This window comes from Apus apus, chromosome 24 (assembly GCF_020740795.1).
Source record: "Apus apus isolate bApuApu2 chromosome 24, bApuApu2.pri.cur, whole genome shotgun sequence".
In the NCBI taxonomy this organism is placed as follows: domain Eukaryota; kingdom Metazoa; phylum Chordata; class Aves; order Apodiformes; family Apodidae; genus Apus; species Apus apus.
The window spans coordinates 5645365-5670513 of NC_067305.1; the positions used below are offsets into that span (position 1 = coordinate 5645365).

At 60.7% G+C, this 25149-nt stretch overlaps 1 protein-coding gene across 10 annotated transcripts; it reads right to left on the reverse strand.

Annotated features, from left to right (window-relative positions):
• Positions 1-1771: 1771 nt before the first annotated feature.
• CIRBP (cold inducible RNA binding protein) lies at positions 1772-6844 on the reverse strand. 10 transcript variants are annotated; one of them, XR_007891586.1, is made up of 8 exons: positions 6750-6844; positions 6086-6194; positions 5887-5993; positions 5359-5503; positions 5186-5270; positions 4998-5062; positions 2514-2612; positions 1772-2382 (listed from the first exon to the last, which is right to left on the reverse strand). XR_007891586.1 is itself a non-coding variant. In XM_051639663.1 (7 exons), the coding sequence occupies exons 2-7, from the start codon at positions 6186-6188 to the stop codon at positions 4558-4560; spliced, it is 516 nt and encodes a 171-aa protein (XP_051495623.1). In that variant the 5' UTR covers positions 6189-6194; positions 6750-6844; the 3' UTR covers positions 3778-4557. The 10 variants fall into 10 exon arrangements, 8 of the variants coding, with proteins under 8 accessions (XP_051495623.1, XP_051495622.1, XP_051495621.1 ...); XR_007891585.1 differs by having other exon boundaries at positions 4998-5065; XM_051639663.1 differs by lacking the exons at positions 1772-2382; positions 2514-2612 and adding an exon at positions 3778-4574 and having other exon boundaries at positions 5365-5503.
• Positions 6845-25149: the final 18305 nt, after the last annotated feature.

Here is a 25149-nt window from a genome sequence, read left to right on the forward strand (position 1 = left end):
CAAAGGTTTCTCACCCTCCTGCCCTGAATTTAGTATCATCCTTCATTAACATGCAAAATGAGTAGCTAGATACAGCCCCCAAAAGTGCAACAGCTGATTTCTTTTTTTAAACCCTGTTCACTTGGTGATTTGAATAAAGGTTAAAGAAGAAAAAGCAGGTTTCAGGAAGTAAGGCTGATGTGGTGATGGCTCTCAGGACACAACCCCCAGGGGCTCACAAACAAGCATCCTGCTGCCCCAGCTACAGAAAACATCCCTTAATAAGAGGACAAGTTTTTAAAGGTGGCTTGACCCATTAATTTAGCTCATTAACACCAGCCAAGTGCCTGGCCTCCGTCCCACCCTCCTGCCCTGCAGAGCAGGCTCACGAGCAGGGGCACCTCAGCTGGCTGGCAAAGCACCAGGGCTACAGCCCAGACTGGAAACAATCCATTCTGCCCTTCAAACACACCCCAGTGGGAACTGTTCCTGGGTGCAATACCCACATCGTGTCTTCACAGGCACCTGGGCTGCACGAGCAGACTTCTTTGCATAACGTGCTGCTCTGAGACACCAGGAACCCTCGTGCTGCTGCCACGGACCAGCTGCAGCCTCTTCAAAGCTGCCAAGAATATTCACAGCTGCCAGCTTCTCCAGCAGAATAAATCCTTGTTACTGAGCTGCCACGATGGCAGGGTGTAAGCAAGAGCTTCTTCCATGACCAGCAGGCACAGGCAAGGATTTCACCCGAGCCAGGGGTTCCCGCTTCAGGGCAGCGCTCGCTTGGAGCCCCGTGCAGAGACTGGTCAGACCAGCAGGGCAGGGGAAATCAAGTCATCAAAGCTGCTTCCCCTCTCCCCAGCAGCACGGCAAACCACAGGCATAATTTATCAAAGATGAAAGCCTGAAGGGGAAGGACTTAGGTTTGAGTCCAGTGTCACGTATCAGAAAACATCCACCACTACCCCAGAGCTCCTACAGCTCGTGGCATCCAAGGGATGGAGCCAAGGACCAGCTGCAGGAAGGCACCAGCCAGCACTCCTCTGGCTTCTGTACAGGCCAGGGACCAGGCAAACTAAAAAATTAGAAACCATTATTCTACAAAGAGGAAGAAAAGGGCAGTTTGTCTGCCTAGCTTTAACTTTCTGATGGTTCAGTTTTGAAAACGGGACCTGAAACTAGACAGAGGAAAATGCAAATCCAGCAAAGACTGAGCTCTTGGACACACAAGGCTGAGAATTCTCCCAGTAACTCAGACGGGATGATCCCTGCAGGTCAAGAAGAGCCACAAGTTGTCTGGATGCAAGGCAGGCCAACAAAAATTAGTTAACACAGCAATCAAGAACCTTAATTAAACAACACAACCCAAGTGGTGCACAGAATCATCTCAGGAGAACACAGAGACATTGCAAAGAAAAGGCAACATCTGCTGATGAAGGAAGATGGCACTAAGGCTTTTACAAGCTGTTCCACTCCATAGGCTGAGGAATCAATGCAAAACTGCAGTCTCTGCAACTGGTGGCTCATTCTCCCTTCGTCCTGGGCTGCATTGTTACCTTCCACACTTAAGATTAATTAACATAAATCATACTAAGCCCCAAACAGTAACACGTGCTTTTGAGTTACAGAATAACCACTTCACTGCAACGGGAAATGGGGCAACTCGACCTTGAGCCAACTGATCAAACACAGACACCACCAGTTGCAGGACAGGGAAAACCTCCTGTCCCACCTGCAAACTGCAACGTGTGAACCTTTGGAAAAGTGCAGCAACTCCTGAGCAGCAGCAAAACAATTTTCATTATTTTAATGTGTATGGAGGGAAATAAATCATTACCCAAGCTCAAAAAAGGTTCAGCATTTAAGTGCAAGTTAGACTTTAGTACTTGCTAGCACTTCAAGTGGCAGAAGCAGATCCTGTGCTGAACAAACACTGACTCCTTCACGCAACTGCTCACCCCACCATTCCCTTCAGGTGTAGCTGCTTCACTACTGAAGTCCTGCAGATGCAGAAACTTAATTAGGCCCCTTAATTCAAGGTGACAAGAAGGGAATGACAAAAGGCAATTTCTGCCTCCAACTTGTCCTTCCAGACAGGTAACTCTGCCCACCTCCCCAGCCAGAGCAGCACTGGTTTATTTGGCACTTAACTGGATTATACACCAGGTAACTACATTTCTACTATACACCTTGGCCACAGTCCAACATTCCTATGTTCCCCCACAAAATTACTACAGATTCTTTTTTTTTTCCAAATTTCAGTATTTTATTCTAGCTTAATTGACTGATTTTCTTGTTCAATGGAGCTATGTAAGATCAGTAACACCACTGCTCAAAGCTCTTCCTCTCCAGCACTCCAGTCAATGGCTATCCCTTCTTGGTCTTCTCTGATGCATTTCATTGCTGAAATAAAATTAAGAGAGTTAATTTGAAGGCAGAGAAAAATCTCACCTATGAATTACAGAACAGTACTGTAGAAGAGCCAAACCTTTAGGCTCAGGAAGAATTAGAGGGGTGGGGGGCTGAGACGTTACCTGGTTGGCAAACTGGTGCCTTGATCCTGCCTCCTTGGCATGAGAACTCTCCTTCCTCAGGATCCCCGTTCAGCTTCTGTGTGGAGTGTCCTCTTCAGCCTGCCAAAGCAGAGGTGCATTAATAAAAATATCAAGCAGAGCCTTCAGATTGCCACCCACCTCCCCCAAGACAAGTCACATTGTATACGAGGGTTTCACAAGCCGAACCCATCACACCACAGAAGCACAGTCTGGGAAAACTGTTCCAGGGCCGGCTGATGCCTTTGAAACGCCAGCCAGAATATCATTTGATCCCTAAGCAGAGAGTTAACCACTTTGACATGGCTGCTTAGGAAGTGTGGGCTATGGGAAAAAGTTAATGGCAACAAGTAGGATGGCAAAGAAAGCTACAATTAAAGTGAGCAACTTAATGAAGTCTAGGAAGATTCTCAATAGATGAACACATATCAAGTCAGGGAATTCGTTTCCCATCTTGCTTCCATACCTACTAGCAAGACATGACTGCATGCCCAACTCTGATCTGTGGAACTCAAGTTGTGCCACAAGCCAAAGGTTGCATACGGCATGGGTTAAAATTTTTCCATCAGTTGACCAAAATTGTCAAAAGGAATATTTCACAGGTACATTAGACTTTCAAATGAGCTCTCAACAAGAGGAAGGATGCGGACATGAGCAAAAGGAGTTACCTCGAATTACAGGACTATTTCCACATATGAACTAGCCAAGAGAGCAGCTTTCGTCTCAGAGGTTTCTGTTGGAGGCACAACACTTCTTTTCTCCAAGGACACTGCAGTTTCCATATGCTAGCAAAGAATTCTTAGAACTTGTAAGGCAATGACAAAGCTAGCTAATCACGGCATTCACCTACCAGTGCACACCCTGGCGAGCCAGGCACTACGTTACTAAAGGATTGGTTCTTCACTACAGCAGCTGTGCAACGCAGGCTATTTCAGCATTTTAAGGAAACATCCATTATTCTACCTAACAGTAGCATTCCCTGGACTTCTGGCTTCAGCTTTAGTACTGGAACATCCTGAGGTAAATAATTTGTCCTCTGCCTCTAGACAAGTTTCACTATTCTTACGTGAAAGTGCATTGACGGATTCACATGTCAAGACCGATTCAGATTAAATTCTAGCAGCTAGTCAATAAATCTGGCTTTTCTTACACTATTCTGGTCTTCTCTGGCATCCTCTAATACTCAGACTGTTCTTCATCTTCAAGGATTGTGTTGTGCAATGAAATGTAAATGTCAGGAGCAGAGTTCATTTCAGACGGTCTTTTAATAGGCTTCGTAAAGCCAAAGAAAACTGTATACAAGAATCCTTTACCACTTCAAATACAATATCAATGGAATATGCATATTTCTTCCAGTAAAAAAGGACAATATAAATAAACATTTTCAAGAACCTCTTTTATGGTAAGTTTGCAAGTCTATTTCTGGGTATTTTACATCATTACAACAGTAAAAATACCGTTATGCAGGTTGAACATACAAGCACGTTCTCTTTAGATATATCAAGGTGGTTTGCCTTCCAATTTGTACCCAGGCTGCATTCCTACCTTGCTACACTAAAGGAATGTTACAAAAGACGAAGGTAATGCACTTAAAAAAAAAGAAAAAAGAAAAAAATAAGAGTCCACAGCTTGTTCAGCTTCCAGTGAACATTGAATTAAAGGTCCTTCTATCTCAAAAGAAACTGAATTGGGGCCCCAACTTCACAACTTTAGAAAAAAAAAAAAAAAAAGAAAAACCAAAAACAAAACCAACACACCTTGGCTTGTCATGAAGGATAAAATAAAATCCAAAGTGCTTTCAAAAAAGATTAAAAACACTTGAAAGCAGAGCTTTCTTAAAAGAAAAGTCTAATTAGGCCATATTGTAATCAGAAGCTGTCAGGCTGTGTTTGACAAGATTAGAACTGATAATACTACAAAAGTGGAAATACAAGGAGATGTACTACACAATAACGATTTCAGCGAAGCTCCAAAAATCTTTATAAATACAGCCATTGGAAGGACGATCTTGAGTCAGGAAGGATTTTTACTCGTTGTGTGTAGCTGAGGACAAGAAGCAGGCACAATTGTAAAGGCACTGAAGCATAGACAAGTTCCAGCATTTTAGTCCCTTGCATTATCTCAGAAGCTAGTGCTAGATGGCTACACCGCACGAGGACTCCCCCACCCTTGATTAATGTTTGTTAGGGCATCTGAGTTTGGTCTCAGCCTCACGCTCGAGGAACTTATTTTAAACACTTGCTTTGCCTTAGATCCAAGCAACTCCTACACATGCATTACAAATTAGAAACTTAAAACGGCACAACCACGTCCAAAGCCTGGCAGATTGGTTCTTAGGGGCAAGAACAGCAATAGTGGTACAGTCCAGCTGAGCCTTACAGTATTTCCAGACTCCAGCACAGGGTCAGAAGGTTTAGAAGTTCCTACACAAACATACTCATGGTTCCCGTTTGAACCAAGACTTACCGTAACTGTCATAGCTGTCTCTGTAGGACCCTCCTGAAGACCTGTCTCCATAGCCACCTTGACTCCTGCTGTAACAAACGTTCACCTGGCTTTAGTATTTGCTCAACTGCTCTGGAGCCTTTTGCCCTTTATGTCAAAGAGGCAACGGGGCTTTAAGAGCTTCCTAGCAGCAATTACAATGACTTTACCTGCTATTATAGTAGTCTCTGGAACCATTGTATCCTCCACTTCTGGAATCAAATCTGCTTCCACCATAGCCTCTCTCTCCACCTCCTTGAACAGAAACCAGATCACAAGGTTTTTCAAGTATTCTGACCAACACCATCACCCCTTAGAAAGTACTGAAAATGGAGTTACACACCCTCACCTCTGGAGAAGCCACGGCCCCGACCTCTGCCGCCACGGAAAAAGCCTCTGCCTCCAGAAGATCCCCCCCTGTATCCACGAGATCTGTTCTCTGATGATTTTCCAGCCTGATCAACTCTGATTTGACGTCCATCTACAGACTAACAGACAGAAAAAAAACATAACTCAGCTGGGTTTTTACACATTTCAACAACAAAATGCTTGTGTGTGGAATGAGTCACACACTTCCCTGGGAGCTGAGCAGAACATGCCCCTTCTCACAGCCCACACTGTGCTTCCTATCACTACTAAACCAACTGCAACAGTACACGGGCAGGCAGAGGATGTACAGGCTAATATCACTGTTCCTCAGCCACACAGATGAAGTAATAAAACTTTAGCATTTATATTCTTTACTGGTTATAGAATAATTCAACGACAATAGAAACTGTTTTTCTCCATGGCATTCAGCACTAACAGATCTTTCAAGCTTCTCTTACTACGTTTCAGGGAAATCAGGAAAGCTGCTCCAAAGCCTCCTTACCTTTCCATTCATGGCCATCATCGCGTCTTTAGCATCATCTATGTTTTCAAAAGTAACAAAGCCAAAACCTCTGGATCTCTGAGTCTCTCTGTCTTTCACCACAACAACTATGAAGCAGGGAAAAAAAAAAAAGAAAGTCATCACCTGTGCAATCTAAAGGATTGATTAAAGTCATCCCAGCTCGGCATCGCAACCTTACCTTCAGAGATCTGTCCGTATTTAGAGAAGACTTGTTCCAATGACTGTTCGTTGGTGTCAAAACTCAGTCCACCGACAAAGAGTTTTCCCTCATCTGAGGCCATTCTGACCTGCGAAGTCAAGACATCCCCACTCAACATTTGCTCACAAAAAAATAAACAAACTCCCCCTAAGTCGAAATGGGGCCCTAACGTTTCAAACAATCCCACGTTCTTGCACACAGCTGGAGATAACGGGAGCTGAAGTCACGGCAGGACACGGCCCGGGCGGCGGGGCCGGGCCCAGGGACCCGCGCAAGCCCCGCCCCCCCGCGGCTCAGCGCGCATGCGCGGCCCGTCCCCGCGGCCCGCCCCCCCGCGCAGGCCCCGCCCTCCCGCCCGCCGCCATTTTACAGGGCCCAGGCCCGTCGCCATTTTGTTTCCGAGGGCGCAGTCCACCCCTGCCGCGGCCCCTTCCCTGCCCCCCATGGCGAACCGTCAGAACAGCTCCCACAGCCCCCCCGCAGCCGCAGGGGACACCCGTGCCCGCCAGACGGGCACCCCGTCCCGCATTCCCCCGAGGTAGCAAACCCTGCGGTTCCCAAGACACATTTCCTTCAGCTCCGGCGCTCCGAACCCCCCTGGCCCCGCCGGGCCGCAGCCCGCGCACCGCGCCAGGCGCCTTACCGCTGCCCTGGAGGTGCGGGGCTCACACAGCACTTCAAAGCTTCGGCGCGATGTACGCTGAGGCTGGCGGGGCGGCGGCTTATAAACGCCCGCGCTGAGCCCCGCCCATCTCATGAATATGCAGATCAACCCCCCTGCAAGGCGGAGCGGCTGACGCTACCAAAGCGCTGCCGCCGCCGGGCAACCTGATTGGGCGGGACCTGATTAATATTCATGAGCCCCGCCGGGGGGCGAGGGGCGGGGGGGGGCGGCAACAACCCGGCCGCATCACCGCCGCCCATCCCCCTGCGCGGGGCGGCGCGCGGCGCGCGGCGCGGATTGGTCGGGAGCGCGAGGCCCGCCGGCCGGGAGAGCCCCTGTGAGAAGTGGGGAAGTGGAGGCCGCTGATTGGCTGGAGGCCCCGCCGGCCCCGCCCCCCCGCGGGCCGCGCGCCCAGGGGGCGTGGCCGCGCTGCCCCAGTTTCGCGCCCTGCGCGGGATGCGGCGGCGGCTGCGGACAAAGGGGCCTGAGGCGCCGCCGCCATCTTGGCTGCCGAGCGCTGCCCCGGGCCCGCTCCGGGGCTCGCTCCCCGCCCCGGGGCTCGCTCCCCGCCGGGCAGGCCCGCTCCGCCGCCTCGCCTGCCGCTCACGGCCCCGCTGCCTCTTGTCTCCGCTCCCCTGGGGCGGCCTGTCCTGCTCATTGTGTGCGTGTCCCTCCCTGGGCCGTCACGCTCGGTCCCGCAGCGCTGACCTGCCCGCAGGTCCCTGGCAGACCCGCGGTCACTTCCTCATCCCCCCGCAGGGACAAGCGGCCTCTCCGCCTTCCCGGCCCCGGTGGCAGCGCCGGGGGGACGGTCCCTGGGCAGCGTCTGCGGGTGCCCCGGGGCACAGCGAGGCACAACGGGCAGCAAAACCGGCCCCGCGCTGCTTCCAACGCAGCCTTCTGTTCCCCGAGCAGGAATCGAAGCGCTTGGCTCCGCTCTTTTTTTAACTGAGACATTTCAAAGCCCACCCGGGGGTTTTCCTGGTTAAGTGTGTCCTCAGCAGTAAAAACTTCCTCATTGAAAGAGGAAACTGACAAACACGTGTTTCTGCGAAGGTTTTAAAAAGCCCTCACAGTAATTTTCCCTTTTTTTTTTTTTTTTAATATATACAATAACTACCATTTTATCGAAAAACACAGGAGAGTACGTTTAAACGTCTGTGAGGGAGAAGAGACACAGGAGGGAAAGAACGCAGCAAGAGCTGGAGAGAAATGGGGGCAGGAGAAGGAGGGAGAAGTCCCTGGAGTCACCTCGTCTGCGCCCGCGGGGAGAGGAGCCTGCTCGGGACCCCCCCGCTCGGGACCCCCTGCTCGGGACCCCCCTGCCCGGGTCCCCCCGCTCGGGTCCCCCCGCTCGGGTCCCCCCTGTTCGGGTCCCCCTGTTCGGGTCCCCCCTGCTCCGGTCCCCCCGCTCGGGACCGCTCAGAACGGTCACGCTGGAGCTCCTGAAACCGGGGCTGCTTGTTCGCAGACAATGCGGGTGATTTCCTAACCCGGCGCTGAGGAGGAGTGAAAAAAGAAACCACCACCAAATGCGAAGAAGCCTTCTGGCCCGCTATTGTTCTGTAAGAGGGGCCCTTCTCTGCCTCCCGGGGTCAGGAAACTGGGACCTTGCTCTCTGATTTGTTATTGTACCTTCTGGGAAGTGCAGGAAAAGGGTTGTTCTGTACACAAGCACGTAGAGCAATTACAAAACACTGAGGAACCGGGGTCCTGCGCTCTGCCCGAAGTTCAGCTGCTGCACACACAGAAGTAGGTGTTTTGTTAATCCCCGGAGTGGGTTTTGTCTTATGGTGCTACAGCTTGACCAAACGTGTGGGGCTGGCATGGACGGCCCAGAGAAGCATGTGAAAACGCCAGTATTGATGAAGCACCCGTCTATTTTCTAACTGGCAAAGCCATGAAAAAAACTTGTTTAAACTTTTCAGTCCCGGGAGCAAATCAACAAAACACTGAATAGTGAAAATAACAACGTGATGTGCTTTGCAGTACAAGAAGATCAACACTAGGGAAACGTCAGACCAATAGTTAAAAGCAGGATGGAACTGTATAGTGGGATAAAGGAGCACAATATTTTATGCAAATGAAAAGGCTGTTTCCTGATTTGAGGAGGGTAGTTTAATTTTAATATCTGGGCTTGAATTATTGAAGCAGCCCGGGTTATTTTGGAATCCTACCTCACTTTGCTTGGGTCCAGCAGTGGCCCAGGAGGCTCCGAGGCTGCAAATCGATTCTTGCCCTTCAAGAGGGAAGACGAGAGCCCAGCCCTGAGCTCCCTGAGCATTTTGATTAAATTAAGAGAGGCGATAACGGGAGCACTTCTGGTCCGCGATGCGGGCGGATAAAGCGACCTTGACGGAGCCATTTTCCAAGTGAGAGGAAGGACGGCGCCCCGGGGTGCTGGAGGGGAGGAGCAGCGCTGGCCTGCTCCCCTGCACTGCCAAAACTAAGGGACAGTTAACGGGTTTCACTGGGTTTTTAACTCCTCGTGCAAAGCCAGCGCAGATCGGGTGCTCTGCAAACAGCACCCATAGCCTTCCTGGGCTGCTCCAGAGGAATCCTAGCCCCAGCAGGGTGAAAGGATCAGCACAGCTCCTGTGACACTGAATGGCAATCACTGCTCTGCCCGGGTTTGTCCCCAAAAAGTGTGATTTCAGACTTGCTCGGGTGCACATCGATGCCTTTGGCACCGACAGAGTGGCTCTGAAAGAAACCAAGAGCCAGGCAGCACCGAGGCCGCCGGCGCTGCCCCTGCTCCCGTCCCAGTTCTGCAGCCCCCGGGAGGTTTTGTCTGCTCCAGATCTGCTCGTTCCTCTCCGCCCGATCCAGGGCACTCGGCCCAGCACCAGCCCGAGCCCCGGCAGCTGCAGCAGCCCCTGCCCCCCGCCCTGCTCCGGGGGTCCTGCCCTGCCCCGGGGGCTCCACGACGGGCACCTCCACACGTACCACGGGGCTCCGGCTGAAACCAGCGCTGGGGAGTAGCCCGGCTGGTAACACCCTGCAGATTTCACAAGTCGTTGAGGCAGTTAATTAAGCAAGGAAACATAACGCCCATGATTAACGTCACTAGAGCAAACCTCCCTGCAGCAGCAGCACCGACGCAGCCCCGGGCAGGAGGGTCCCAAAGCTCCCACGGTTGATCACAGAGTTAACTTTGCCCTGTTGCCGGGCGCCCAAACACCCCTGGGGGGTGTGATTTTCAGAGCCTAAACTCGATGGTTTGTTTCCTCTGGCCAAAGCCCACTGTCCATCCTGCAGCTGCGAGCAGGGACTGTGGTGCCCTAATATGGTGAGAGAGCTGGAGCTTCACCGAGCAGCAGGAGAGGCCCCTTGAGCCCGTGTCTCCACGTGTGCAGGCACCACTGGACCCTGCATCAGGCTGGAGGGATCTCAGGGATCAGCTCCTCTGTTGAATCAAGCGACCTCACACCAAACAGATGTTTGTCTAATTTAAACCTCCAGTGACAGAAATGATGGCACTAAACATCATATGAATTAAAGTACTTCTCTCTGGATAGAGTCCCCCATCCAGCAGCACATCAGTGATTAGGGCCTCACCAAAATACATTTGGGGAGCACTGATAGATGAGATGTGCTGAACACCTGCCCTCCTGCCCTTCATCAGCATTCCCAGATCCATACAAAGCCTCTCTTTCACATCCAAGAGTTTTGCCTCGGGTGCATTCCTGCAGCCGAGCGGGTTTCTTGGGGGGTCCCCACTGTGTTGCGGGGGGGTCTTTCTCCAGCTCCCTGCACTCACAGCCCTTTCCCACAGCACAGAGCAACTTGGCACTTGCCCAGAGCCATGGGCAGAGCCGCCTGGAGTATCCAGAGCCGAGTCCAAACCCGCTCGGCAGCCCCGGCCCCTGGGGAGCCCACGCTGGGAGCCCCGGGCAGCGCTCTGGGGGCTCCCAAAGCCCAGGGCAGCCCCGGGCGAGGGCTGGGAGAGGAGGCAGAGCAGGGTGGGACAGAGCAGAGGGGCAGGGGCATGGGCTGCTCTCGGGGCCGCGGGTTACACGGGCTCCACAACGGCAGGACCGGGGAGGGCACAAACCCATCCACGTCGCCGGCATTTCCCGTGTCCAGCCCCGCGCTCCTCCCCGAGGCGCCGGGAAGGTCCCGGGACCAGCCCCCCCGGCACCGCAGCCGCCTCCAGCCCCTTTGTCTTTGCTGGGATTGCAGGGAAGGAGGGAACGCGAGGCTGAACCAGGGCTCCCTCCCCCCAGGCCTCCATCCCCTCCATCACCAAACCTCCAGCTCAATGCCGGGCTCCCTGCGAGGTCAGCACCCACCAGGGAGCCAGAGGCTTCCCGGCACCGGGAGAGGGGGGCTCTGCCCTGCACCCGAGGGGCTCTGCCCCCCCCTGCACCAGCCTTGCACCCAGGAACAAGTGAAACACCGAATTTGGGAACCGGCAATCCCAAAGCCTACAGGAAAAAAAAAAAAAAATCCCTGCTGTTTTACTACTTTCCCTGAGGGAGTTGCTTATCCAGCTTTGCAGTTTGAATAATAATAAAAAGAGCCCTGACGCAATCCTGCTGTTGCCATGGCAAGAAGTGTTGCTGCTGCATTTTCCTCTGTGAGTTACTGCGACCAGGATTTACCACGTTGTAGGACAAAGGCAGGGCAAGCAAAGGGAACAGACCCACAGCCGGGCGAGCAAAACGCTGCAGGAAATCTGGGCTGGCACACACGGCTGTAAGGCACTGGGGGGTTACAGCAGGGTGGGGTTACCCAAAACTGAGGACTGGGCAATTAGGAAACACCAATCCACCCCAGGGAGAGCTCAGCCTCTGTCATCCCCAGCTTCATCTCTGCCTTGTGCAGCTTTGCATCGTTTCTGACCTTGCAAGGAGTGACCACCTGGTCCCCAGGGCCCTGCTTCTCCATCACTCCATCCCAGTCTCTTACACCAGCAAAGAAGGAATCCAGAGCTGGGTACAGAGAGGTCTCACTGCTCCAAGGAAGGGACACAAGCAGGACCCCAACAAGCTCAGGGAACAGGGCTGGGAGGCTTGGGTGCTTGGTGCACCCGGGCTGAGGTGAAGGAGGATTTGGGGCCAGGGATGCCCGTGCACCCAGGCTGAGGTGAGGGAGATGGTGAAAATAGCATGTGGTAACCATGGCAACCATGTCAATGTCTTGGCTCTAAGAAGCTGTTTTATCAGGAACTGATGCTGAGCTTCTTGGCCAGATTATGGAAAACAAAATCCCCCGTTCTCACACCATCAACACCTGCCCAAATACAGCCCAGATGGTGCCCACCTACCCCAGCCCTGGCTCTGTCCCCAGATGCACATTGAGGACCTTTGGCTGACACCTCACAGACCACAAAGCAAACCAGCTCTGGGGCCTGACACCAGCCCAGAGACAGGGATTTGTGCTGCAGGCCGAGCTGAAAGGGCAGCTCAAACCTCCTGCCACCAGCAGCTCCACACTGGGAACAGCCTCGGATCAGCCATGGTCCCGGGGGCCTGCAAACAGCACAGCTCAGCCCCCTGTAATTGTGTCCCCAGGCTTCCAGAGGCTGAACCACTCCAGCTCTTGTCTTTTGCTTCTGTGGTATCTGCAGTTTTCAGATCCCCTTCAGGGCCCTCAGGAACATCTGGAAGGGGCCAGGCTTCCCGCAGAGCCGCACTGCTCCGTGCCGTGGCCCCTCTGCAAAATGCAGCTACTTCTGCTGTGGAAAAGGCAGCAGCAGCAGCCAGAGACGTGTTTCTCTCTCCCACCTTCACTCCTGTCGACCTACCAGCTGCATTAAGGACTCATCTTGGTTATATAAGCTCTCATTAATCATCATCTAAGAGTATTTGCAGCACAGGAGTCCCTAAGGTCAGGAACTGCTACCCAAGGACACAACAAACACACTTCCACTGTGTGAACACTGACTGACCTTGCAGGACAGAGGGCTGGGGATGCAGGAAGGTTTTTATCCACAGTCTGTAGGGAGAAAAAGCTGCCAGAACACGGTGCCTCTCCCCAGCAAGGGGTGAAATCCACACCGAGGTGAGCCAGCCCGGGTGCCCGAGGAAACCGGAGCTTTCCCACACCTCTTGTCCCCCCACACACCCCCCCCCTCGGGCTGCTGGACCCTGGGCAGGCTGGGTTTGCTGCACTGCTCTGCAGCAGGACTGGGGGGCTGCAGCCCCCCCAGGCCCGTGCAGGGTGGCCTTGGGTCCAGCTCCCTGCCCCGGGGCCCCCCACCAGGACACTGGCGTCCCCTCTCCCTCCCTCTTTGCTAATCACAAGTCACCCTGCATTTCCCGGCGAGGGAATGCAAATCTCCCCGAGCTCTGCGGAGCAACGCGGCCCCTCCTGAGCGGCTCCATCGCCCCCGGCATGCGGAGCCAGCCCGGCTGCTGCCACTGCAGCAACCCCTGAACTGCAGCATCAACGTTTCTGCCGGCCCAGCAGCCTCCGCCCCGCATGAGCTCATCCCGCTCATCCCCTTGCGGAGCCTCCCGCTCCCGCAGCAGCGCCCGGGCTGTAACACAACCTCTCCCCGAGCCCTCTGCGCCGCAGAGCAGGAATGAGAAACAACAGCCCAGCAGATTCTTGGCCGTCTGGGTCACTTTCTCCCCCCGCCGCCTTTCCTGAAGCTCCAAGTCATGCAACTTTTTTTACTTTTTTTTTTTTTCCCTCCCCCCTTAAGGCAGGGAAACGAGTCGGGAAAGTTCCCTCACTCGCTCTGCCCCGGGAGCTGATCTGAGGGCAGGTCGAGGCACGGTCTGTGCCTCCAGCAGCCCCACGCCTGCCCACGGAGCCGGGTGGGTGCAGGGAAAGGGCCCATCTTGGCACTGCAGAGCCTGGTGCCAGCCCAGCACAGCCCTCCGGGGCTGGGGGAGCGATTCCTGCAGCCAGGAGCGTTTGGGGGGAGCTCGGCAGACCCAGCATCCTTTGTCTTTGCAGTTCTGGCCCCATCCTGTGTCAGCCTGAACTCCTGCTGTCAAATGAGCCAGGACTGGGGCTGCCAACCAGCCCCGGAGTGGGAGGGGAACCTCTCCCCTCCCTGTAGCAGGGCAGGAGTTTGCTCACACAGCAGATGGTGGGGCTGGGGGCTCACTGTGGGGCAGGGTGTAGCTCTGCACAGGGATGTGGGTCCAAGCTCACCCCCAGCCCCACCGTGGGGCACAGCAACACCCCCCCTGGAGCAGCCAGGACCCCCAGCCTCACACTCCTGCAAGGAGGCAACCCCCCCATCCCTGTAGCCCACCACTCCAATTTCTCTGAAAAAAAACAACAGCCCTTTTCCCCCCAGCCCTCCCCGTGCCCCTGCCCCAGGAGCAGCCGGGCACCTTCAGCCCCCATCAAGGGCAGCTGAAAGGGAGGGCAGGGTTGCAGCACCCCTGGGAGCCCCCCCTGCCACCCCCCCCCCACATGATCAGCACCACATGTGGCCCCTCCCCACGCTGGAAATCTTCCCCCCAGGCCACTACAAGCCCCAAAAACGCTGGAAAGCCGCAGACACCCGGTGCTGCCCCAGAAAGCCGAGCTCCCTCCCGGCATCGCTGGACGTGACCTGCTTCCCAAGGCAGCGAGATGGAGGATGGGGCCGACACCAGCCAACACCCCCGAGAGCCGCAGGGACCACCGAGGAGCCCTCCCAGGGCTGCAGCCCCCGCCCCGCTGCTTTAATATCCCCGCAAACGAGCACAAGTGATGCCGGTTAATTCCCTCCCAGCTGCCGGGTAATCCCGGCCCTGCTCGGGGGGCTCGGGGGGGAGGCCATTTCGTTTCTACCAGCATTTCTGTAGCCCCTCCCCTGCCGTCGCGCACCTCCTGGCAGCTTCTGTCCTTGCGTGGCTGGGAAGGCGCCGGCTTGGGGAGGGGGCTGCCGAAGGGGGGGCGGGGGGCGCTATTGTTTGGCACAAGCAGCTCCGCACAAAAGGGGGGGGGAGCCGGAGGGGAGGGGGAAACACACGCGGGGGTGTCTGCACCACCCCCACTGAATTCCACGCTCCGCAGGATGGGGCCGATCCAAACCAGACCCCTGCAAGGCGGGGGGGGCTGTGCCGGGGCAGCCCCGAGCTGCGGGGGGCTCGGCGCGGTGGGGACAGGGCTGCGGCTGCTTTTCCTTCCCCCTCCCGGCTCCCCCCGGGCGGCCGCGGGAGCCACGGGGGCGGGGAGCAGCGTGTCCCAGTTCCCCGGTGCCGGGTTGCTCCGTCACCGCCGTGTCCCCGTGGACCCCCCACCCCGCGCAGCCTCCCCCGATGCTCCACCAGCCCCTCCGGTGCCCCGGCCACGTCTCTTCGGCCGTGTCTCCCCGTCCTGGGTGGCCCACCCTGTCCCCGGCGGCCCGTCCGTCCCCGTGGGCCCCCGCGCCCGTGGGTGCCGGCGCTGTGCGGTGCCGTGGCCGTGGCAGCAGAGGGCAGCCATGTCACACGCACGGCGCCCATCCTGCCCCGCACACCACGCGTGTCCCCGCAGCCCACGCTCAGTGCCACCCCCGTGCCACGAGGTCCTGTCTGCCCCCCACAGCCCCCGGGTGATGTGAGGGGCAAGGCCAGGGGCACCCCCAGCTCTCGGCTGCAAATGGGGCCGATCCTGGCGCCCAGCACCCCCCTCAGCACCCCCAGCCCCCACAGGACGGCTCGGGGCTTTGGCCACCGCCAGCATCGGGCTGTTGTCCACCCCTGTCCCCAGGGTCAAACACGTGGCCACGGCAGCGCAGGGACATGGGGGCCCCCTGGGGACCCCCAAGCGAGGTGGTCATGGGTGGTTGTGGTGGGGATGCAGCGGAGGGACCCGAGTGCCCCCTGGCTCCCCTCACCCACCCCAGCCCTGCATGAGGGGTGGTCGCCAGAGTCTGCAGACTCACTGGAGGTGGTGGGTGGTCCCAGGGCCCAGCTCCAGCCCCCCCTTCACACGCCTGAACCCCCCCCCCGCCCGCCAGACCCTCTGTAGCCAACGCAGCAGGTCCCACGGCTGGTGGGGGGGCTCCCCCCTCCTCACCCCCACATCTCAAAACACTGCCAGGCCCCCAGCAGCTGGGAGGGGCCCAGCGCCCTGCGTGGGAGCACGCAGATGTTCATGCACACATGTGGACACGTGTGCACAGGAACACACACACATGTACAGGGACACACATGGACCTGCTCACACTCTCCCTCATCCCTGCCTGCAGAACCAGGCGTGCACACACCCAGGAACACGCCAGTGGCACAGGGCGTACACATGTGTGCACAACAGTGCTGCCAGACCCCCGACACGCAGCCAGCCAGCAGGGGTGGTGGCAGAGTGAGCCCTCCTCCCTGTCCCCAAGTGACTGTCTGCTTCGGGATGAGTCACACGCTGTCCCCGTGCCTCAGTTTCCCCACCGGGCCTGGTAGCCCCGGGCTCTTTTGCAGGAGAGGAGCTGGGCGGTGCCAGGGCTGGGTCTGTCCCAGCCAGGGGTCCCTGAGCCCCCAAGCCCTGCCCCCCATCCGTGTCCTCAGCTCTGCACACATATGCACAGGCAGGGCACACATGCCAGGTCCCACGTGCGTGTGCACACCCAGACACACGTGCATGCGCTGCACAAGGACAGCTCACACTCAGCCGTCACACACACAGGCATGCACGTGGCACCCACCATGCACACCCGTACAACCACACGCGTGTGCAATCACACACATACACTCAGGAAGCCCCCCGGCCCCGCGCCGTGTACCTGGGCCCCCCAGCACCCCCCGCTCCGCCCCACTGCAGCGTCTCCACGGCAACGCTCCAGGTTTATCAATGGAGACACTGCGGGAAAACGCTCTTGGAGAGGCGGGAGGAAGAGGGGATTGGCCAGAAGCTGGAGGGACAGACGGGTGGTCGGGGGGGCCAGGCTGCAGGAGCATCTCGACCCACCATGGTGTCCGGCTGCACTCACAGGGCAGGTGGGCTGCTGCCCCCAAACAATCCCTGTTTTGCCCCAAAGCTGTGGCACAAGGAGGACAGGCTGGATGCAGGGAGGGTGAGCAGTCCCGAGTGGGCCCTGGCAGGTCCCTCCTCACCTGGGGAGCATCTAACCAGCGACCCTGAGCCTCTCTGCCTCAGTTTCCCTCTTGCCTCTTTGCTGTTTAGACCAAAGGGTGTCCTGGCACAGGGCCCTGTGCTGGCACAAGCCCCAGGGGACACTGATGGCACCCATGGGTACCCAAACCCCCAGCCCAGGCCCCTCTGGCAGCAGCTACAGTCACTCCAGGCAAGAACGACCATTAACCCCTGCACGAGGGCACCAGCGGTTCATGCGTGGCCTCGCACACGCGTGACCACCTGATCAGTCTGTGCACGACCACATGATGAATGCACATGTGAGCAGCCGCTCGGCACATGCATGGCTGGACGCTGGCTTCGCAGACGAGCGCCCAATTAAGCAGAAATTCCGGCAGCCAGACGGTTTTGCTGGCAGCACCCGCTGCCCTCGTGCTGCCGGCGTGTGCCGCGGTGCCAGCCCCGGCCCCGCCATGGCACAGGCAGGCTGGGCACCCCCAGGAGCTGTGCCAGGATTGCACCAGCCAGGGCACCCACCACTGGCATGAACCCATCGCTCAGGTGGGAACTGCCCCATTCTTCCCTCTCCCCATCATGGCACCCATAAGCCCCCCCGCCTCCTGCCTGGGGCCCTGCAGTACGAGGCGCTCAGACGCCGTGGGGATGGGCTGGGCTGCCCACGTACCGCACCCGCAGGGACCTTCCCCGCAGCCGCTTCCAGGAAGGGCCACAGAGGAGAAGGCAGGATCTCAGGTTCACACCAGCTCAGCACTTTTGGAGCCATCCCCAGCCCCATCACACCCGGCTCATCACACGCCTGCTCACACACACACACCCGTGCCCGCCCCGGGGCCCCGGCCAAACCCACAACACACAGCACAGGAAAGGGCAAAACAGAGGGAAAAAGGAAAAAAAAAACGTCCGGTAAGAGAATTACCCTTTTTCCAGCCTGACCACTAAACGTTCCTGACATTTTGGGTCACGGGGCCCCAAGTCATGCGTGGGACTCAGTGGCAGTGGCAGCACAGTCCCACTGAGGGCTGGGGCCATGGACCCCATGCCAGGGCACAGCACTGCAGCTCCCACCCAATGCTGGCTCTGCCCCAGCTGCTGCAGGACCCAGAGGATGCTCCTGGGGACTGAGAACAGACACAACTCAGAGCAGAGATGGGGCCTGCAGGTCAGGGGCTCAGGCTGCATCTTGGGGGTTGCAGGGGTAGCCCTCTGCCAGCATGGGGGGAGCAGCTGAGCTGTGGGGTGCCTGGGCAGGCCGGCTGCAGCGTGGGCCAGGCCGTTGCCTCCAGGTGGGTTTTACAACCTGTCAGGCCAGGGAGAGGCCGCGCGGCCCCAGCCCAGGTGAGCCTGGACCCGGGAAATCCCCGGCTGCTGGAGCCAAGCGCCTGCCCAGCAGCGGCTACCGCGGCTCCTGCAAGGGCACCTTCACCCCAGGGCCAAAGGCAGGTGTTTGGGGATCCACAGCCCCACCAGCACCCTGACACACCCCAGGGACCCCCAAGACTATTTTGCTGGCTGCAGGCAGGGCACGGTGCCCACTGGGAATCAGCTGCATATCCTCTTCCACAAAGCCAGGACACCCAGCTGCTGGCCCAGGAAAGATCTCCACTGTGCCTGGAAACCTGCTGACTTCTGGAAAATGGGTTTTGGAAATAAAACCTCAGCCCAGGTCCCAGGGACAGCACGCTGGCAGCAGGGCTGCACTGAGCACTCCAGCACTTCATTAATCAATGTAGCTCAGGTTGCAGCCCCCCACCCACTGTCTCTGGTGCCCCCCCTGTGCTGCTGTCAGTGGTGCGGGAAGCAGCTGGGGACAGGGGCTGGGCACGCAGCACCGCGTGCGGCTGCAGCCCCGCAGCTACTCCCGAAGGCGCTGCTGCTCCGGGGGGCTCAGTGGCCGCGCTGCACCGGCGGCTCCCCGGGCACTGCCGGGCGCGGGGGAAGCTTCACCCAGACTCGCCTGTTTGTTTGTTCAGCAGCTGAGTCATTCCCGGATCGCTGCGCGTCCCCGCGCGTCCCCACCTGCCCACACTGACTCACCCCGGCTCCGCGGGTGCTCGCTGTGACCCCCCGCTGCCACCTGCCAGACCCTGTCCCTGCAGAGGGGACCACGGGGACATGTGGATCCTGCTGGGAAAACCCACGGCCGGTGGAGCGGCCCCAGCCCTGCTGCACTGGGAGCTGGTGCTGCACCGGGGCCTGCAGCCCCCCCGAGGGCACCGGTCTGTGGGGCCAAGGGAAGGAGGGGGTCAGCAGAGCCCCACCGTGGGGTGGGCTGGGCTGCCTCCTCCTGCGTGCCCGAGGCACTGGGATCCTTATGGCTGCACGGGGATCCCGCGGCCCTGCAGCGGCCCAAGGAAGGGGCACGTCCCCCCAGCCAGGGAGCCCCAGCACCCGGCTGGGTCCTGCCAGGCCATCACGCAGGCTCCACGTGGCCGCGATGGCCGGCTGGGGAGGGGGAGGCCGATCCAGGACTGAGTCACGGCTTCCGCTGCGCGCCGTGAGTCACTCCCCGCAGCGCCAGACGCGGGGCCCGCGCGGGCACCATGGAGGCGAAGGCACACACGGGTGCGAGGGCACCGGCCACTCGCGCGCGTGCACGGCCCGGCCTGCGTGTGCACACACACGGTGACACCAGCATGGGACCACAGGAGGTGGCAGGGGCACACATGTGGCCCTGGAGCACGTCAGCACCAACACGTGTGTGCATGTGCACACGCCTGCCCGTGTCCTCGCCATGTACAAACCTGAACTGCAAGAGACCCCCCCATCCAGCCCCGTGCCCAGCGGGGGGCACTGACCCACCCGCAGAGCTGGTACCACAGCTGAGAACCGAGCAGCAGCTCCCGTGCCCCGTGGCCGCGGTTCCTCGCTCCAGGTGCCCTGGAAAGGCAGAAGAGACTCCCGTGACGCTTCGCCCAGCTCCAGTTCACCCTGTCACCCTGGTGGCTTTTCTGCCACCGCACGCACAGGCCCCTGCACGGCCAGTGGCCACCACACCCCAGGGAATGCCTGCGCGCCCCGCGCAGCCACCTGTGCTACCCACCGCGGCCACCTTCCTGGGGGGACTCCTCGCCAGACGGGGCGGGTTCGGGGGGGGTCTGTGCTCTGCTCTGCAGAGCTGGAGCTCAGCGCCACAACCCCAGCGCGGGGGGGTGGTGGGTTAAGGCTGCGCCAAGCCCAGCCCATGGCTGAGACCGCCGGGGCCTGGCGAGCGCCGGGTTCCTGCCACAGCCCCCCCACCCCGCCGACGTGGCAGTCGCCCGTGGGGGGGCAGGAGGGCTCGGACTGCCCCAACTCCGAGGTGGCTGCCCCCGGCCCCCTGCAACCGTGCAAAGACGGGGACCCCCGCCCAGCCCCCCGCAGGCACGCGGCCCCCCCCGCACCGGACCTCGCAGCCGGACACACGGGGGGTCCCAGCCCCCTCCAGCTGTGCGCAGAGCGGAGCCCCCCCGGAGCCCCCCGAGTGTCCCCCGGCCCGGCCCCCCCGCGGTGTTCAGCGCTGCAGAGACGCGGGGTGGGGGAAGGGGGGGGATCCGGGGCGGTTGCCACGGTAACGGGCCTCCCTCGCGCCGCTGGGAATGAATGGGCCGGGAGCGCGCAGCGCGATCTATGAATGAATGAGCACGCGGGACCGAGCGGGGCCGGGCGGAGCGGAAAGCCCGGAGCGGAGTCCGGATCCCGGAGCGGAATTTAGAGCGGAGTCTGGAACCTATCCCCACCGCCCAGCCGGGACGGCGGGTCTCCCCGCAGACCCCTGTCCACCCTGAGCCCCCCCCATGCTATCTGCAGCTCAGCAGCGCCAGGGCTGTCTGGCTGGGGGTCTCCAAAGTTAGACACCCCCTCCCCTCATGCAACCCTGGCCTGGGCACTCCCAGGGCTGGTCTTGTTCATGGGAAGGAGCTACTGCTCGGGGTCCCGGGGGAACACCCCCCGCCCCCGGCTCCCCTCCCCCGGTAGAGAGTGGGAGGGGGGGTGCACCGCTCAGAGCGGGGGCTCCCCGGGTGAGACTCAACCCCTCCGGCCACCTCCCCACCCGCCGGACTAGCCCTGCCCAGCCCCTCCCGCCCCCCACCTCTGTCCGGATAAGGCGGTTCCCAGAAGGGGAGGTGGGGGGCACGGCCGAATCTTCCCAGCAGGGTCTGGGTCAGCCCCGGGTGCCACCGTCCCCAGAACGGCCCGTTCCCGGTTCCCAGCACAGGCGGGGAGGGGCATTCCTGGGCTGCCGGGGGGCTGAGTCACCCCCCACGCCCCCCCCCTCCCACCGCGCGCACACGCAGCCACACGCCACGGCCACACACGCAGAGTGCGCGCGCGCGCGTAGCGTGGCCACGCGTGCGGGTACACACAAAGGCAGCAGCACACTTGCAGATCCACGCAGCACAGCCGTAGCCCCGCACAGGGGAACACACAGAGAGCAGCGCGTGCAGGGACACATACACACACGGCTACGGCCACGCGTGTCGGGACGTGCAGTGACGCAGCCCCGGCCGCGCAGAGCGGCAACACGCGCTCTCAGGAACCGCATACATATGCATGAGAACACATTCACACACATTCACACACGCACACGGTGGGTGCAGGCATGAGCCACCTGCCACGCACCCTCCTGCAGCCCAGCTGAGGGCTGAGCATCCTCCAGCCGTGACCAGCCACGTGGGGCTGCGTGTCCCCAGCTCCCGGGTGCTCCCAGAGGACGGGGGGGTGGTGGGGCCACCGTGTGCCCCGGGGAGCGGTGCGGGGGCGCGCGGCCGAGCGTCGCCTGCTCGCCGGGGCTGCGTCACGGCGCTGACGCATCCCTACCTGTGGGTCCCGCCGCTATTTATAGCCCCGCGCACGCCCCATCTGCTCGCTCGGCACGGCAGCCGAAGGGGGGGGGACACCCCTCTCCATGCCCCCCAGTACCACCGGGCCCCAGGGGCCAAGTGGCCCCACGCCAGCCCCGAGAATCTCCGCGGTGGCCGGGGGGAGTGTGGCGGCAGTGGCACGGAGCCACCTGGCAGGGTCCCGGCTGGCAGGGCCAGCACGGACGTCACCAGGGCTCCTCGAGGTCCTTGTAAACACGGTGACGCACCGGCACTGCCCTCCGCCCCCCCCCCCCCCGCCCCGGTGTCCCTGCCGGCCCTGGGGACCACCGTGTGCCGTCCCTGCAGCCCACCCCCTGGCCAGTGCCCGGCCAGGAACCCCAAAGCATCCGCCGCAGGGCTGGGGTGGACCCACCCCTCACCAGCACTGGCATCACTGGGGGCGTTTAAGCATTGTCCCTTGTGGAACCCAATCGGGGGAGGGGAGCCCATGCCCCCTCCCACAACACCTCCAGGTGGGAGATGCTTTTGGGGATACCCATGGGGTGGGGGGCAGATTTGGGGGCAAGGGCAGGCAGCCAAACTGGGACTCCCAGTGTGACCAGTGCTGGTTCCCAGTGTGGTGCTGGGGCACCCAGCAGTGGGCTGGGCTCCTGCTGTTCTGTCCTCACTGAGCCCCCAGCCCAGCCTGTGCGGGTCCGCGGGGGGGGGCTGGCTGGGCGATGTGCCCCTGGTCCTGTGGCTCCCCATGATATCACCTCCCCGGCACGCTGGGCTGCCTCTGGCCACGGGCCATGGGCCACGGGCCAGACTGGGGGGCCTGGGAGGCCCTGTGGCTGCAAGGGGGACCCTCTGCACCCCAGCAGGGCTAGGAGGGGGCCAGGAAGGCTGGTCTGCACACGCCCACCCACACAGCCATGTGTGCAAAGCCGTGTGCACACACAGCCCTTGCACACAGGCTGCACGTATCCAGGGGACCCCCAGCCCCTCGCTGCACACCCACGCCCCCTCCTCCCCCCGGGAACTCCCAGTCCCTCCCTGTGTCCCTGCACCACAGCTGGGCTGCACACACACACACACACACACACTGGCTGCAGCCTCTGTGTGCACACGCGTGTGCAACGGCCCGGAGACACGTGTGGGGAGGTGGGCGGCTCCATGGAACACTATGGGGCTGAGGGGAAAGCCGTGGGGCAGAGGGGAGCGGTGTGGGGCTGGGACGGCCGAGGCTGCGGCCGGCCGGGGGGTGGGGTGAGACATTCCTTGCGGCTCTTGTTATTTTATCTGGTTCGAAGTCAGTTCCTGGAATGTTTTTAATTCCAGGATCTGTCCCTGCGCCGGCAGCGCCCTCCCCGGCCCCCCCTCGCCACCCCCACACCCCATGCCTGCCCACAGCCCAGTCCCACGGCAGCCCCAGGGCTCAGCCTGTAGGGGAGGCTCTGCACCCCGCAGATGCCCAGGGTGCACCCATGGGTGCCCCGGCCCTGGTGGGCGCCCCAGGGGCGGGCGGAGGGCAGGCGGCCCGCAGCCCCCGCGGTGGGACCCCGCTGCCGGCAGACGCCGTGTTCCCGGCTCCTGGCAGGGACACGCTGGCAGCTCGTCGCCCACCCGGCGTCTGGCAGAGCCGCAGCAGCGCCCGCGCTCGCAGCAGCCAGCGGGGGGAGGCGCGGGGGAGTCTGCGGGGCTGGGGGTCCATCTGAGCCGGGATTGACCCCACATCGAGGGGCTGAAGCCTGGCAAGCAGGAGGTGACTGTGGGGGTCCCACTGCCACGGGAGCACGGGGCTGGGCACGCTGAGAAGCCGGGCACATACTGCTGTGCCCGGTGGGTGGGGTGTGTGTGCACGCACACGCGTGTGCACACTCATGTTTGCAGGCTGGAGGGTTGCATGCACAAGCCGTGGTGAGCCCGGGCCGTGCCTGCAAGGGTGGGAGGTGTCAATAGTGCAGTGGGCAGGTGTGCAAGGGCTGGGTGTGCAAGGGTTGGGGTGTGCACCTCCCTGCATGCGTGTCTGGGCCCACCGTGTGCCCCGGGCAGCACAGGGCTGTGGCCGGTGCCGTGGGTGTGCTCTGGGGCCCACGGGTGTGCCGGGAGGGCCGTGGGAGCCGCCACCCCCCGCCCTGGGTGTTTCCTGTCACACCCTCTGCTGCGGAGCCGGGGGGGGGGGCACCCGCGCCCACACCCGCCGGCCATGGCTGGGAGGGGGGGACTGGGGACCCCTGGGGACCCGCGTCCACTGCAGCTGCCACAGCTCAGCTCCTCTTGCCACAGCGGGGCTGCTCATCACTGGTGGCAAATACTTGCCCCAGGCCCGTGGCTGAGGCCGCGCTGGGTGTTTCCGGGTGTTTGCTGCACTCATGAGCTCTGGTGGGGCACCCACTCCCCTGCACACCCGAGGCTGGGGCACAGTCACTCCCTGGCGGGGGGGGGAGCTGGGAGCACGCACTTGTTCTCGGGTGTGCACAGCTCTGCGAGCACCTCCCTCACCCCCAGCGCCCCCTGCCCGCTGCACCCCCCGCCCGCCAGCACAGACACGCACCCGGGGGTGACACCCATGCTGCCCCCCCCCCCGGCGGGCACCACACCAAAGGCACGGCGCTGGCGCTGCGGGATTGCTCCATAGTGGGAGGACTGGGATGACTGGGATGAGCGCAGCCCAGCCTGGGGGCGGCTGGGGCAGGGCGAGGGGTTGGGCCGGGGGCAGCGAGGAGGAGGAGGGGACTTGCAGGGGGGTGCAAAGCACCTGGGCTGGGCAGCGAATGCGGCTCTGCCCGGCCTCGCCCCGCCGCCAGCGACTCCCCCCCCCCCCTTTATCACCAGCATCTGCCGGCCCCGGGCGCCGTGATGTCACCCCGGTGGCGCGGCGTGATGCGATGCTGCGCCCCGTGTCCCGGCTTGCCTCCCGCCCGCCGCAGACACCTCCCGCGGGCACCCGCGCCGCGGCGGGTCCTGCCGAGCCGCCCGCGCCACGACAGGCCACGCCGAGCCGTGCCGAGCCGTGCCGGCCTGTGCCGCGCTTTGGGGCCAAGCCTTTCCCTCGCCCAGTTCGCACCCCAGGCCACCCCCTGCACCCCGCAGCTCCCCCAGTTCCCTTGGGACTCCCCCAAACCCAGGGCTGAGGCTCAGGGGGTGGGAGCAGACACCGGGAGCCCCCAGACTGGTTTTGGGGAGGTCGGGCCCCCCGGGGAACAACCGCAGCATGGTTGTGTGTGTGTGTGTGTGTGTGTGTGTGTGTCCCCTGCCCCGTCCCAGGCGTGTCCCTCTGCTCACATGCCTGTGCACACGAGCAGCCAGGAGTGAGCGTGAGCACACGCGTGTGCCCCCGCGCGTGCCCCCGGGCAGCCATTGCCTTAAAAGGCCTCTGCCGCCCGCCCGGCGCAGCCAGCGGCTCCTCTTCCCTTTGCCAAATTTGGCGCGAGCGGCGCGGGCCGGGGGTGCCGGGGGGGATGTCGGAGGGGATGTCGGGGGGGCCGGGGCTCGCTCTACCCGAAGTGACGTCAAGGCGGGGCGCTGGCAGCGGCGCCCGGTGTCACCGCAGGAACCGGAGCCACTTCCTCTCCCGGCCACCGCTTCCTCCAGCGCTCGGCTGCCCCGGGGCT